The following is a 15,622-nucleotide window of genomic DNA, read 5'->3' on the forward strand; positions in this document are numbered from 1 at the left end:
GAAAGTGTGCACGTCACGATCACGTCGCGACGGATCGACGTGATTTTTTGCATGGATCTAGTAAAGACAGAGAGTGACATTTTTATTCCCGGATAATTAAACAGTTGCCACGGGATATAAAAACCTAAATCCACGCGAAGTCGCGGGCAACAGCTAGTAAATAGTAGTAGAATAATAATAGAAACACAGTCTTTAGTATTAAAATTTATTTTTCTTACATTTAAAAATTTTATTGGTAGGTAATAATTTATTTACAATGGAAAGTACTTTTAAGTATCAATATGTTCCCATTTCCATCAAAGCGTCAATGTGTTCAACTTCTGGTAGGATATCAATTTCAACTGGCTCAGGCTTGACTCTTCCTCCATTTTTCTTATCTAATGAGAAGAATCTAAATAATTTAGATAAATTGATTATGGAGTACGCAGAATGCGCTAAAACATCCTCTACCATTTCTTTAAGAACTTGGAATGCTGCAACTATTTGTGGAGCCACTTTTATTTCTGAAAAGTAAAAATAAATGACATTAGAATAGAAATATTTTTCATTTAAATAAACTTTTACAAGTACTTTTGAATCGCCAAATGCATCTAACACACGAACATCGAACACAGGTTCGGAATGCCTTTACTACTGAGACCAGCAAGAAACTCTGCGGTTACTTTTTTCAAACAATGGTAGCTAATAATAAAATGATTTATGCCATGTATAAAACTAATTGCGGTCCCGTGCATTACTAGAGCGAGCTGCGATTCAAATCCACGCTGCTTCTTTATCATAATTTCCGATTGCGTAATATGGTTTTGAGCATACTTTCAATAGATTTTTAAAACTTGTGTGTGTTGTTTAAAAGACAAGTCCAAAATTACAAACACTAGGCGCTAAGTGCATTCTACAATAGGATTCATATACGATTACGATGGGAAACACTTACTTGAAGTATTATTTTTGTTGAGATCAAACAAAAACAGGAAGAAGTTTATCTGAAGATATAAATCCTTTTCAGTGTATTCTCTGAACATGACGCCCTTCTCGCACTGCCTGCAAAGTGGGTAGCCGCTTGCAAAAGTTTGCGGCAGCCGAACTGTGCGGTAACCGCACGCGGGGTCCTCGCATGCTATCCAGCCAGCGTAATATAGGTTGTGGTACAGACGCATTTGTAAAGTCAGTTGATTTTGTATACAGGCCAAATAATCTATAGGCTTCACAGGACACTTCTCGTTCTGGCATTTTTCTAAAAATGGAATCGTTTCTTTGTCCAACTTTACAAAAGTCTCCCTTATTTTATTTTCCCTCTTGCAGCCTTCGTTCACGCAAACGAACGTGAAATCTTTACAGTATCTATATTTTTCTTGGTCGTTTTCTACCTCGTACTGTTCAGTGTTAGTGTTTTCTTTTTTAATCATTTGTCTGTAACCGGAGGGGTCTAGGCCCAGACAGTCGGCGACTCTCGCTGGGTCCATTCCCTCTATGGGCTCGCATATACGGGATATGACAGGGTGTAGCTGATGCGCTAAGTAGTATCTGTAATCGACTTTGAGGTGCTCGGAGTTCTTCAACTCTTCCACGTGATAAGCTCTTTGCGTTGCTGAATTTGCTGTTCCATCTTCGCAAATGATGTAAGGCACTATATCTCCTTTTTTGAACCGTCTACTGTTTTTGCTATTCAATCTTAGAGCTACTTGCACGTGAGGTTGAGCACTTTTGTCGGCGTATTCGTTGGGATTCTTGGTTAGTTGTTTAGTAATAGTCAGCAAAGACAGCGGAATTTTACTGCTCATTAAATCTTCTTTCAGTTTAATCAAATGGTTCTGAATGCTTTCGAGTCTCTCGTCGGCAGATTGTTCTGAAAGGATTTGGCTCAAAATAAATTTTCCCGCTTCAGCGGCCAACTGGGACCAATCGCGTCTCACTATGTCTAAACCCTTGTGTTCTTGAATATAAGCAAACTCGCCGTTTTTATTCTTACTAATTATAACTGCGGCATATTTCTTTTTCTTCAAGAGGAGTAGGTATTTGAAAACGCCATCAATATCCAATTCTATCTGTTTGTACTTTTTGTTGATCTCTCTTTTGAGGTCATTACCAATTTTGAACACGTAGTCGTAGTCTAGGCAATTCGTATTTATCATCAAACTGTCCGTATCTCCGTAAACCACTTCGTAATTCAATTTCTGAACAATTTCTTTCGTGTCCAACAGAATTTCTCTGCCTTTCATCGTCACTAACGCCGCTAGTGGTTTAGCATAAAATCTCGAGTGTGTGAAGCCTAAGCAACCGTACATGGAATTGGCCGTTAGTTTCAAGGCCGTCTGCCTAATGTTATACTGCATGTACTGTTCAGTTGGCAAATCGGGTGATTTCATTAACTTTTTTACTTCTCGTCTACTTTCCACGAGTTTCCTAATCTGTGTCGGCAGAACACCAAAATCAGTATTGGGGCCAGGCAAGACGAGGTTATTGATATCATCATCGGAGACAGCGCCGTTTCTTCTTTTGATTGTGGTAAAACAGATATTGTACTCCTGAATGATACTTGGGTATAGAGAATTGAAATCCATAAGAAGGATGAGTTTATCATAAAATCCTTTCTTAGGGTCGAGCACGAGACCTCCGGAATAAGCTGCTTTCTTTTTTCCTTGTTTCTTATTGATGTTGTTGGATCCTTCATCATTTTCTTCCCCGTCTGCGTCATCGGATGCCGCTTTCTTGCCATAAAGCTTATCAGGTACGATGTATTGTTTCTCGGTAAAAGCGTGGAGTAACAAGAACTCGTTCCTCTCTGATCGCCCGCCCATTAGAGTCCGAGACATGACATTTCCAGCTATCTGGGTAATTTGTAGGGCTAACGGAATAACATTGAGTTCACTCATAATTTTAAGGATATAAGACGCATCTTGCATACTCAGAGTTACAAGTTGTAAAAGGTCGTTGCTGCTTTCGTAGTAACGCGGCAAATCTTCGAGAGCTACGTCCACTCGTTCGCCTTCTGTCATTTTGAGGACATTAACGCATAAGGTATCAAGATCGAAGCTTCTGGCTCTAATAAGCTCCATAGCGGAAATTTTAATATCGCAAACTAATCTGCCCAAGAAAGCATCCCTTGCCGCGAATTTTTTCTGAGGAGCTATGGATCTTTTAAGACGACCTAGTCTGGACCAATTTGGTATGCGCAAATCTAGTATATTCCCGATCAGCAAGTCCTGTTGGAAGCCTTGTAAATCATGACCGACGACTAAATCTGGATCTAACTTCCAGAACTGTACCATGAAATAGTTTAGAAGCTCCCTTTCAGTGTCGCATTTGGTTAGTTTAGTGGCTTTGTACTGAGGTAGTTGTTGTTTCAGGTCGAGTGGCCAGATTTCGTTGCATTTTGTCATCACTGTAAAAATAATAAGCCTTATAGTTTGTTTTATAAGCGTGCTATTTTTTTTAAAAGTAGCGAAAGGACTAAGCCTAAGCGAAAAATTTAACAATGTATTTATACGGGACTACATTTCAATACATTTTAAAGTAAAAACTACCTTATTATCATATAGAATTTAAAGCAACTTACCACAAAAATGTTGATTAAATGGTGGGTTCGGTGGTGGCTTGTGTATGGAAAACGAGTTGTGTGCCAGACAGCTCAGCATCAATATCTTAGTCTTATTTGTTTTAGGATCAGTCGTGGTTCTCATGTTCAGCTGCAATATGAAGAATACATCATTTGGCATATCTTAAGTTTGTGGAAAATCTGATAAGTAGAATGGGAGTGAAAAGAAAAAATATGCTCCTAGTCATGTTCCCATAAACTTTACGTTCCACAATTTTTCAATTCAAACAATTATTATTAGGGAAGCATCATAATATAAGCGCGAGCAAGACGCCGAAGAAAAATTATGAGCGCGGAATCCCGCAAGATTTGTCTCTCCAGTATCAACCCATCGCCAGCTCACTACTAACGGGTCACCCCTCAGTATTAGAATGGTTTGGCCGTAAGCCACCACGCTTGCCAATTACGTATTAGCAGACTTTTGAGAACATTGTGAAAAATTCTCAGGCATGTTTCCTGTGTTTTCCGATTTCCTCACGTTGTTTTCCAATGTCCTTCACCGTTACGAAAACGATTTTTTAATAACTTTAAACGCACATAATTCCAAAATGTTAGAAGTGCGTGCCTGCGATCGAACCTACCACTTCACGAATAAGCCGACGTTTTAACGACTAGGCTGTTCTCTCGAGGTTTGTTTCTAGTCTGATGAAATAGTAACAACCTCTCACCACCTGGGTGTCTGGTGCACTTCGACCATCCGCTGTGTCAGATCCTTCTTTACAGGCACATGCAAACTGTGAAACCAACTCCCATCGGCGGTGTTCCCACTAGATTACAACATGGGGTTATTCAAGGGGCGGACCAACAAATTCCTAAAAGGCCGGCAACGCATCGGCAGTTCCTCTGGTGCTGCAAATGTTCATGGGCGGCGGTAATCACTTAACATCAGGTCACCCGCCTGCTCGTTTGCTCGCTATCTCTATTTAAATAAAACAACCCTTTCATAACTGAATTATAGAAAAGATAGTAACAAAACACAAAATCATACTTACAGCTGCAATAACAATGGGCGGCGGTTCCAAATCGCTATCATTCCTGATTACATTGATATGTTCTATCCTATCGCAGGCCGCTTCTAGTTTGCACCACGACACTTTAGCCTGGACGTTATCTATATCTTTCACCTCCAGCCAACACGGGCCTTTGATTTTCCTTTCCAGTAGAAATGTTTCCAAAGAGGATGTATTCGTGCCAAAAATGTGTGAGAAAGTTAGGTACTTTTTGTTGGTCGGTGGAGGTGGGACTGATGCCTTTTATGAAAAAATAAATATTAATCCATACTAATATTGAGGCCGATTCTCTTGTACATGATCTCTAAACTAAACTAAATTACAGGTCTAAATATAGTGCTATCCTTTTCCGCAAGCAACATAATGAAAGGGATAGCAATTGATTTAGACGTGCATTTTAGTTTAGTTCAGAGATTGTCTACAACGGAATTAGCCACATTATGAATGCAAAAGTATGTCAGTCTGTCTGCTAAATTTTCCCGATCCATCCGTTTTAATTGATTTTGACGAAGTTTCGTATGCATCGATAGCTCGCATTCCAGGAATTCTTTACATTTTATCCCGGAAAATCAAAGTTCCCACGGGATTTAAAGAAATCGCAATCGACGTGGATCAAGTCGCTAACATCATCTATTTGGTACAGAGACAGCTTGCATCTTGGAGACTGATAAAGTATACTTTTTAACCCAGAAAAATAAAGTTCCTACAGGATTTTTAAAAATATAAATCAACGCGGACGAAGTTGCGGGCATCATATAGTATAAAAAATAAAATTCCCCGCCTTCCGCATTCACCCACTTTTCTTTACTGTACGAGAGCAAGTGATGTACGCTCAATTATAATAAAAGGCAGATATTCCTCCGGTGTTTTGGTCCGATCGTTGTATCTTGGAATTTGATGATGCTTCGTAAAGAAAACTTCGGTAGCGCGATCTATAGCGAGAGTTTGAAGATCATGTGGCGACATCTAGTTTTTGTTCATTGTTGTTTCGCCACCGCGTGCGATGGCTGTGGAATCCTACGTATAGCTCGGGTAGCTTTATCCAATGCCTATATGTGCAGATCACTACACTAACATGTTGTCAATAAATATAAATAAAAAAAGGTAATGTACTTACAGAATATCTGACTTCCAAGTAATCGCACTGGGCGGGAATATCGGGCAGGTTGAAGCAGTAGTTCTTAGTGACCTTCCTTGATTTAAACTCTTTGAGGCCCAACTCAGCGGCCACTGCCGTGTTGAACTCTTGGTACACGTCCATCATTGTGACCTCCTGGTCGGTGGGCTCTAGAGTTATGGGGTCCAGTTTCTAGGAAAAAAATCTTTTTCACTTCTCATGCTCGTAAAGTTCTATTTTATGCTGGCTGTAAGCGGACCAAAACTACTTTTCATACTATTGTGCATAAAGTTTTTATAGGTAAACAACAATCTGTCTGAATGACATATGGATGACACAAATTTTTTTTAAGTATGTATGTAATTTCTACAGTGTCAGTAACATTTTGCACTTATGATGAAGTTGCAACCTCATTACGTCACCCTTATTTAATTTCTACTCTTTCCAACCGATAGACATGTACTTATAATAATACTAGAATTTAGGTTTTTTTAAAATCCCGTGGGAACTTTTTGATTTTCCAGGATAAATAGTAGCTTATGTCCTTCCCCGGGATGTAAGCTAACTCTGCACCAATTTTCATCAATATTGGTTGAACTGTTGGGCCGTGAAAAGCTAGCAGACAGACAGACAGACACACTTTCGCATTTATAATATTAGTATGGGAGTATGGATTATGGTTCATTTCCTTGCAACCGAAGTGAAAAGCAGAGTGTATAACTCAGTCTTAAAACCTATTTTATCCTCGACTTAATTATCTCGGATTGCTTGTTTTATGCCCTTGTTGTACAATCTTTTATTAATGTTCTTTGGTAAAAATACGCGATACAAATTTGAACCGTGGGTTGGAACTTCGTCAGGTTTTTAGTCCGACATAACCATTGTGCTCACCCATGGCCGGTGGTATATATGATGGATTTTCCTCACAGAAAAAAAAGTGTTGCATAACATTCAAATAACTAACCGAAAATAGTGATTTCTTTATTAAAACCACTTTATTGCATAATTAGAATAGTACAGAGAATTTATATTCTCTTAGGCTCAGATCTGTAGAACACACTTTGACTTTGCTCAGATTTAATATTGAGTTAAAACGAGACAGATATCTCACAACGAGAGAGCTATATCTCTCACATAAGTGAGACTGTCCCGTTTTAACTCAGTCTTACGGCTAAGCTAAGTCAGAGTGCGCTCTATTATCTCACCCTAAGAACTAACAACTTAACAAGACTGGTCAGAACACAAAGTTTCATGGCATAATTATACTCACATATTCTCTAGGCAGCAAGAACAGTTGCCTATTAACATTCTTAACGACCAGACAGCATGAGGCGCAACCAGCCTTCTTGTTTGATGGATTCACATACACTTTACCAAATAAATATACTACTCCAGGCTTCACGAATCTGTCTTCCCAAGCATCCAGCCAGTAAAACTTTAATACCTAAAAAAATTAACAATTATTTAAATTACAAACTTTTCGCAGCAAAGTGATTTGTCCATAAGTATCCATGGGCGCATTTTGGAACCCCCATGCCTTTAGTTTTAAGTTCGCATAATTAATTAAGTATCATATAAGTACTTAAGTATTCATTAATTGACAATCAAAAAGTGTAAAATGGTACCTATTTTGAAAAAATGCTTTGAGTACTTTCAAACTAGGACCAATGTTTGATTGGTTGGTGGTCGACATCCCATCTTTCATTATCATTTAAAAACATTTGTAGTGATGAAGGCACTTAGTGCTTTTTACTATTAGCCCAAGGTTGCCCTGAGTGGCGATGCGCGATTTCGAGATGTTTCGACAATCGAGAAAATCGCTATCGAGATTTTTTTTTTGTCGATGATTCTATCGCTCTCTCATAAAATCATCGAGATGTTTTTCTTTTGATATGATTCTGTCGAGCCAATAGACGCACCGCACGCACTGAGCTCAATGCATCGCAGTCACCCACCGGCCGGCGCGCAATCGAGTCGAGTTCTCGATAACTATTGAGTTAGAACAATCGATGAAAACATCTCGCTATCGCGCATTGCTAGGCCTGAGTGTGAACTGTGAATACATAAAAGCTAAAAATCTTAAACATTTATCATTTATCATAAGAATCTTTTAATAAGACTTTATTTTGGCTTACCTTCTCACCTTCCTTATTACTTTGTAAAGGCAACTGTCCATCACTTTGAACCGCCGCCACGACTTGATTATCACTTTGATCTCCCCAATTACTGGTTAAGGGCCTCAACTCAGTTTTCACTTTTTTTGCAGGAAAAATTTCGAAATCTTCATTCAAAAATTCTTCAGCCACATCTGTTATTGTATTAGGAGTGTTAGATACACTTAGAGTCTGTTCTTTGGTTTTAGGAACAGTATTTAGACTTGCGTTTTCTTCTTTCACTTCGTTAACTTGACATAATATTGCATCGTTGCTAAAGTCATCGTTAAAATCAATGTCTTGCGTGGAAAATTCTTCTATGTTCTGAGTGGCCGAGTCTTCTAGTTCTTGTTTTATTTCCCGGTCGATTTTCCACTTCGGTTTCTTTAATACTGCATGGCCGTTGGATTGCTTTTCAGTTGTATTATTTTGTTCCTATGAAATATTGTTGTAAATATAGATTTTTTTCTTTTTGTTTGGTAACAACTTTATATGTCTTGGAAGAACAGTAAAACAGTAAAAAAGTAAGTAATATTACAAATAAAAATACTATTTATATTGTCTTACTTTAGAAACTGTACAATTCAATACAACAAAGCGGCGCGCGGCTGCACCAATAGAAATTGTTAGTTAACAACTTTTTATTTCTTAAAACAATGCAAAAAGTCAGCACCAAAATAGTACCCTATTAAGTTACTAGTAAGTTTTGTACAAGTTTTGAAATAAGTACAAAGGTTATATCATTGTAAATTATAATAGTGAAAGAATCATAATAATTTATCAAAGAGTTGCATACCTACCTATAGGAATGTAGAAAATAGTTGTCTTTAAGAGAAAAACAAATAAACTTCAAAAAACCTTACCACAATTTCCTTTTTAGGTTCTTCGGTCTTAATTAACGGAGTAGCCTTTTTCACTGAAGACGAAAGGCTTTTAAAGTAATTCTGTGCATCCCTCTTGCTAGATGCAATGACATTGGCTTTGTTTTGGATAACAGGCTTTGGTTTAACCACTGAGGATGGAGCACTGCCATCCAAATCTGACATGATATCTGATAAAATATTATCATCTGATATTTTTACATCCTAGAAATATAGTAAAATTCATAAAGGATACCTTAGAAGTAAGAAAAAATAATATCTAAGAAAACTCTAGAATATGCAAATCACAAATATTTAATTCTGAGCTAAATCTATACTAATATTATAAATGTGAAAGTGTGTCTGTCTATCGGCTTTTCACGGCCCAATAGTTTAACTGATTTTGATGAAATTTGGTACAGAGTTAGCTTAAATCGCAGGAAAGGACATAGGCTACTTTTTATCATGGAAAATTAAAGAGTTCCCACGGGATTTTTGAAAACCTAAATCCTCGCAGGTTTTAAAACCACGCAGGTGAAGCTGCGGCCATCATCTAGTATAAAATAAAAAATGTGTGATAGTTTTTTGATAAATAATTAATGAGGATTAAATACACAACTCCAGCTGACATCTGTTTTTGTACAATACACTGTCATAAACCTTGTGTTCAGATTGGGCTACTTGTTTTACACACTATAAAAAAAAGTTTAAGAAAATAATGACCTCTTTCTTCTTAGTTGGCATAGAGCCCAATAGATTCCTGATGTTGCCTTTCCCAGAAGGCTGAGGTGCCACTGTGGCTTTTCTTTTCTGTCCACGTCCAGATTCCTTGCTGCTTGTTGCTTCATAAGAGTCTTGAATCTCATCCTCATCAAATATTTCCCTGCCATCTTCCACATAGCCTGTGCCATCTGAAACAGTAATCAGTATCCTTATTATAAATGCGAAAGTGTGTTTGTTTGTTGGTTTGTCCTTCAATCACGTCACAATGGTGCGACAAATTGACGTGATTTTTGCATGGGTATAGATACCTGGAGAGTGTTATAGGCTACTTTTAATCCCGTAAAAGAGTTCCCAAGGGATTTTTAAAAAACCTAATTTGACGCACACGAAGTGGCGGGCATCAGCTAGTAAATATGTAAAACTAAGATGCTTTGAGTAAGAATTTAGTGGAATTAGACAAAAATGTAATTTATTTTTACAATGTGTTTAATTTTGTATTTAGTGTGTAAGAGGGATTATGTGTGATACCGTGGAAACTTTGACTTTTCTAAATAAAAAGTAGCCTATGACTCATGCTCATGATTGCATGATTTGCTCATGCAAGATATCTCTGTACCAAATTTTATCAAAATTGGTTAAACAGATGGGCTGTGAAAGGCTAGCAGACTTAGTTGACAAGGAAGTGTGAAGTGGAGGCAACACGATAGATCGGAGACGGTCGCAGTGATTCAGGGATATCAAAGACCTGTATAGCCCCAAAGAAGAAGAAGAAGAAGAGGATAGTATACTTATGCCTGCGTCTTCATCCTTGTGGACTATTTACAAACCCTACAAATTTTAAACACATTTTATACTCCTTCAGGGATTGAATTTCAAAAACCTTTTCTTAGTGGATATCTAAGTCGTAATAGCTATCTGCATGCCAGATTTTAACCCAATCAGTCCAGTAGTTTTGAGCTGTGCGTTGATAGATCAGTCAGTCAGTCAGCTTTCCTTTTATACATACAGATAAGAGTTTAATTGAATGTTGAGATGACTGCAGATTTGAGACGCTTGGAGATAAAGGCGTAAAAAGCTTACCGTCCTCAATCCAGTCTTCTTCCTGCCTCTGTAATACACGTTCACTGTACTCCGACTCATCCACTGTATCGTACACATTTTCCATTTCATTCACGTCATATTTATGTTTCGAACCTTTCCCTTTCAGTTGTTTCAACCTCTCGAATGCCGACAAACGACCATGTTTGTCCACTTTCTGCCGTTTCGCTCTGGAAGCCGCTGTAAACAATTAGGTTATCGTATCACTATGTAACCGAACTTAACACAATACTGAACTTATTTAGACCAATTATTATACCAATAGAATCCGCCATGACTTTCAATAATATTGCTTTGCTTTAAAAGTTAAAATAAACAAACATAAAAAAACATATTCACAAAATAAATAATTATTCCATCATTTCCAAATTCCAAGATTGTTTTTATTTTGACGTTTGACTGCTGTTGACAGTTCAAATTGGCGCGAAATACATGCGAAAGTAGAGAATAGGCGAGAAAAAAAGGGCGGGAAACTTCGTACTTGGCGGACGTGAAATTTTCGTGCTTTGATTTTATTAATTTGTAAATTCAATTTGGAAAAGGATTGGTGTTGTTTTATACTGTTAATATTGTAGTTTTAGTGACATTTTCATAGTAGTTAGCTGTATATATAGGTAAGTTTTTAAATTTAGTATACTTTACATTTCAAACTTATGGAAAGTCGGCCTCCCGATCCCGGGGGGTCAGATCCCCCAGGATCGCTGAATATTACATCAAAAATGGACGTATTAATTGCAGCGGTCGAGTCGTCAATGGACACTGACGTGTCCGTTGTGTCCAATGCCGACCAACCGTTGAAAAGAAAAATATTTTCACGCATTTGTATGACCTGTAACAAAAGAAAAAGGAAAACAAAAAGTCGAGATGGAAGAGAAAGGTACAGTTGTGAATGCAAGAGTGAACCTGACAATAATAAAGTTCAGAATGCCCCTTACCCAAATCCACAAACTGAATCCACAAATCCCACCGATAATAGTAGTCAATCTTCACTGCCAAAGCGTGTGCCAATTGGTCGTGCTTATTATCAACAATCCGACAATGCCCCATACGTAATACATGTACAAAAAGAAATTGAAAAAAGTGATAGCTCAACAACTCTACATCCAATAACTTTTGGTAGATTTTTGAAAAATAACAAATTTAGTGGTGTTGTGAACGGAAGCGTAAAACGTGTAGGTAGAAATCGCATCAGTATGGCGTTTTCTACCTACTTGGATGCCAACAATTTTTTAACAAACCCAATACTTGAACCCGCAAAATACAGGGCGTTTATACCCACATTTAATGTTACTCGCATGGGTGTGGTAAAAGGTGTCCCTAATGATTGGTCCGAAGAGGAAGTGACCTTACTCAACATGAGTGTTCCACTTGGTTGCGGACCAATCATTAAAATCAGGAGGATGAAAAGAAAAATTGTAGTGAATGATGTAAACCAATTCATTAACACGGGGACGGTAATAGTTACTTTTGATGGGCAAATACTGCCTACCCGGGTATATATGTGCTACACTGCTTTACCTGTAGAGTTATACATTTACCCCACTGTGCAATGCTACCAGTGTTGCCGTTTTGGACATGTCAAAAATCAGTGCCGGTCAGTGCCAAAGTGTTATAAATGTAGCCAAGGGCATTCTGGCGACACTTGTCAGGTAGAGGAAGAGTATTACCGATGTTGCCTATGCAAAGGTTCCCATCAAGCCATAAATAAAAAATGCTTAGAGCATAACAGACAGAGAGCGATAAAAGAAACCATGAGCAAAAGTTGTATTTCGTATATTGAAGCAATTAAAATACATCCACCAGTTGCAAACATGTCATATGCCGAAGCTTTGGTTTCAACGCCTGTGCCATCCTCTTCATCACAAGATATACATGGTCCCCAAAAATCTAAACTTCCATCTACTTCAAATTCAGTGCCGAATTCGTATAAAAAAACAGTCTTTATAAAGCCAAGATCACCCTCAAAGCATAGCAAAGGCTATGACCGCTTTGCCCACTCAGAAATAATAAGAGATCCTGTTTTACCTAAACAAAAGTTTAATTTTAATAATAATAGTTCTGAAAATAACATGAACATGGCAGACATTATTAAAATATTAATTCAATTATTATCACAATCAAATATAGTTACACCGTCCCACGTTGCCACAGTAATTGAAGCCTTATATCAAATATCTAATAATAATGGATCACAGAGCCAGAGTGATTCAGTGGAATTGCCTGAGCCTCAACAATAGAAAACAAGACTTAATATATTTTATTAATAAACATGACCCCTTTCTTATCTGTCTCCAAGAGACATGGTTGAGAAAGGAATTTTTGTTCAAAATGCCGGGGTATGTTTGTCTCAGAGAAGACAGACCTGATGGGTATGGCGGGGTGGCCATACTCATCAAAAATACTCTGACATTTACACCTATCACTCTTCCTGTACATAGCGATAACTTATCTGTTATTGCAGTTATTGTAAATAGTATATGTTATGTATCTATATATTTCTCTCGTCCTAATAATGAAATATTTAATGAAATTAATGAAATTTTTAATTTTTTACCGAAACCATTTTTATGTTTAGGGGATTTTAACTCTCATCACGAATTATGGGGATGTTCCTCAACAACCTTCTATGGAGAAAAGTTGTTAGATTTAATAAGCTCCCATAACTTGTGCATTCTAAATACTGGGTCTCCAACACGGTTGGCACGGACACCTAGTGCTCCAGATTTGTCCATTTGCACTCCTGATCTAGCTTCATCTCTCACCTGGTCAACAGCTGAATCTACTGGTGGTAGTGATCACTACCCTCTAATTATTACTTTCCCTTTTGATAAACCTCCAAAACATGTAAGACAGCCACGTTTAAAACATAAACTGACAGATGCAAAATGGAGTTTGTATAGTGCAGCCGTTGAAAAGAAAATCAATAATTTAACTGAAATTAGTCATTTGAATATATTAGAATCCTCACAAGCTTTATCTGCAGCTTTAATTGAAGCTGCAGATGAAACTTTTCCAGTAAAAAGGGGTGAGTGCATGGAATTTATTCCATCTCCACCATGGTGGGATGTAGAGTGCACTAATGCTGTTAAAGAAAGGAAAGAAGCAGAAAAACAATTTTGTCAAAATATGACGGAAGAAAATTTTGATAATTACTTAAAAATTGCCAATACCACTAAGGAGCTACTTAGGATAAAGAAATATGAAGGATGGCACAGGTTTTGTAAATCCTTGAATCCTAATGTTTCACCTTCAATTGTTTGGCAAAATATAAGAAGGTTTAGATCTGCATTTAAAGATTCACAACAGAATAAAATATCTCCAGCTCTAGCAGAGCAAATCATGGATCGTTTGGGTCCTCCTTATGTACCTGAATGTCCTATGGCCTCAACGCCCCTAATAGTATCTAATGATAATTATAATAATGTAGATTTGAATTCGCCATTTACACTTAACGAATTGAAAGGCGTACTGTCATCGACTAAGGATTCTGCACCAGGGGAAGACGGGATTCCTTATTCCTTCTTATCGAACCTTGACGACAATATCCTCAGGTACTACCTTTCTTTGATCAACAACGTTATGATGGCGGGTATCGTCCCCGAATCCTGGAGGTCCCAAACTTTGATCTTATTACAGAAGCCGAATAAACCGAGTTCAGATCCAACATCGTATAGGCCAATAGCATTATCGTCGGTATTAGCTAAAACTGCTGAACACCTCATTAAAATCAGGCTGGAATGGTTTTTAGAACATAATACATTATTATCAAGAAACCAGTTTGGTTTTAGGAAAGGTAAATGTACCCTTGACAGCTTGAGCGTTCTTACCACAGACATAAGACTAAGTTTCTCTAAAAATGAGTCTTTGGTTGCTGCCTTCCTAGACATAAATGCCGCCTATGATAATGTAAATATCTCGATTTTAAAAAATAAATTGCTAGCCCTGAATATTCCTAATTTATTAATTAATTTTATTGTAAATATGTTGTACGAAAGATATATAAAGTATTCGTTAGATTCGTCTGATAGTGAAATTATATATAGAACTGTGTGGAAGGGTTTGCCACAAGGCTCTGTTTTGAGCCCTATATTATATAACATTTATACTTACGATTTGGACATTTCTGTTAACAGATATGCAAATGTGCTTCAATAATATGCAGATGATTTGCTTTTATATGTTGCTGGGCCATCTTTGGATAATATTAGTGAATTGTTAACTTTAGCGTTAAATGCTTTAAAGTGTTGGTTATATAATAATGGGCTAGATTTGTCACCATCTAAAAGCTCTGTTGTAGTATTTTCTCGAAAGCGAAATCTCCCATCTCTTCATATTAATTACAATGGTATTCCGCTAGCAGTTAAAGATAAGACAAAATTTTTAGGCGTAATATTAGATTCTAAACTTACTGGAGTTCCTCATTTTGAATATGTTTCATTAAGGTGTGAGCGAAATTTGAATATTCTAAGGTGCCTTACAGGAGTATGGTGGGGTGCACACCCTTTTACAATGAGATTGTTATATAATGCTTTAATAAGAAGTGTTTTAGACTATGGAACATTCTTGTTACACCCTGGTAATACAACTGCAGCTAAAAAGCTGGATATGATCCAGTCAAAGGCTTTGAGGTTAGTTACAGGTGCGATGAAATCGGCTCCGACAAATTGTCTTCAGGTAGAATGTTGTGATCCGCCCTTATATATGAGAAGACAATTCCTCTGTGATAAATACTTTTTTCGTACATTAGAGCTAAGTTCCCATCCGTTATTTCCAAAAGTACGACAACTTGCATATCAGGTTGATAACTGCAATTACTGGACCCATAAAGACTCTCCATGTCTTGTAAAAAGTCTTAGAAAATATGAAAGTTTGGGAGCTCCCACCCATCGAAGTATTACTCTTCCTCTATACCAGCATAACTACAAAAGCCTTATTGCTGTCCCGCAAATTAAATTCGATATAGGATTAAAATTAAAAGATAACCTTAATCCAAAACAGGAATTTACTAACATCGTCAATAATAAATGGCCCGACAGGCACTATGTGTTCACAGATGCTTCTAAGCA

General features: G+C 37.4%; 2 protein-coding genes across 2 annotated transcripts; one reads left to right on the forward strand and one right to left on the reverse strand.

The window, feature by feature from the left end:
* Positions 1-191: 191 nt before the first annotated feature.
* On the reverse strand, positions 192-10,953 carry PolA1 (DNA polymerase alpha catalytic subunit). Its single transcript, XM_034985032.2, has 11 exons — positions 10,816-10,953; positions 10,539-10,736; positions 9,459-9,646; positions 8,739-8,960; positions 7,858-8,310; positions 6,993-7,166; positions 5,723-5,914; positions 4,588-4,845; positions 3,557-3,686; positions 935-3,382; positions 192-503 (listed from the first exon to the last, which is right to left on the reverse strand). Exons 1-11 carry the CDS (start codon positions 10,829-10,831, stop codon positions 277-279), a joined length of 4,506 nt encoding a protein of 1,501 aa, XP_034840923.1. The 5' UTR covers positions 10,832-10,953; the 3' UTR covers positions 192-276.
* Positions 10,954-11,851: 898 nt separating this feature from the next.
* On the forward strand, positions 11,852-14,697 carry LOC138402296 (uncharacterized). The gene has a single exon (XM_069498443.1). It carries the CDS (start codon positions 11,852-11,854, stop codon positions 12,791-12,793), a length of 942 nt encoding a protein of 313 aa, XP_069354544.1. The 3' UTR covers positions 12,794-14,697.
* Positions 14,698-15,622: the final 925 nt, after the last annotated feature.

Source organism: Maniola hyperantus, chromosome 4 (assembly GCF_902806685.2).
Source record: "Maniola hyperantus chromosome 4, iAphHyp1.2, whole genome shotgun sequence".
Classification (NCBI taxonomy): Eukaryota; Metazoa; Arthropoda; class Insecta; order Lepidoptera; family Nymphalidae; genus Maniola; species Maniola hyperantus.

Excerpts from the sequence above, each read along its gene's own strand:
- PolA1 (XM_034985032.2), bottom strand. Across the intron at positions 8,311-8,738 it reads AACCTAAAAAGGAAATTGTG|GAACAAAATAATACAACTGA; the intron begins GTAAGGTTTTTT and ends AATATTTCATAG. Across the intron at positions 504-934 it reads CAACAAAAATAATACTTCAA|AAATAAAAGTGGCTCCACAA; the intron begins GTAAGTGTTTCC and ends TTTACTTTTCAG.
- LOC138402296 (XM_069498443.1), top strand. The coding sequence starts at position 11,852 with ATGGGTGTGGTAAAAGGTGTCCCTAATGATTGGTCCGAAGAGGAAGTG.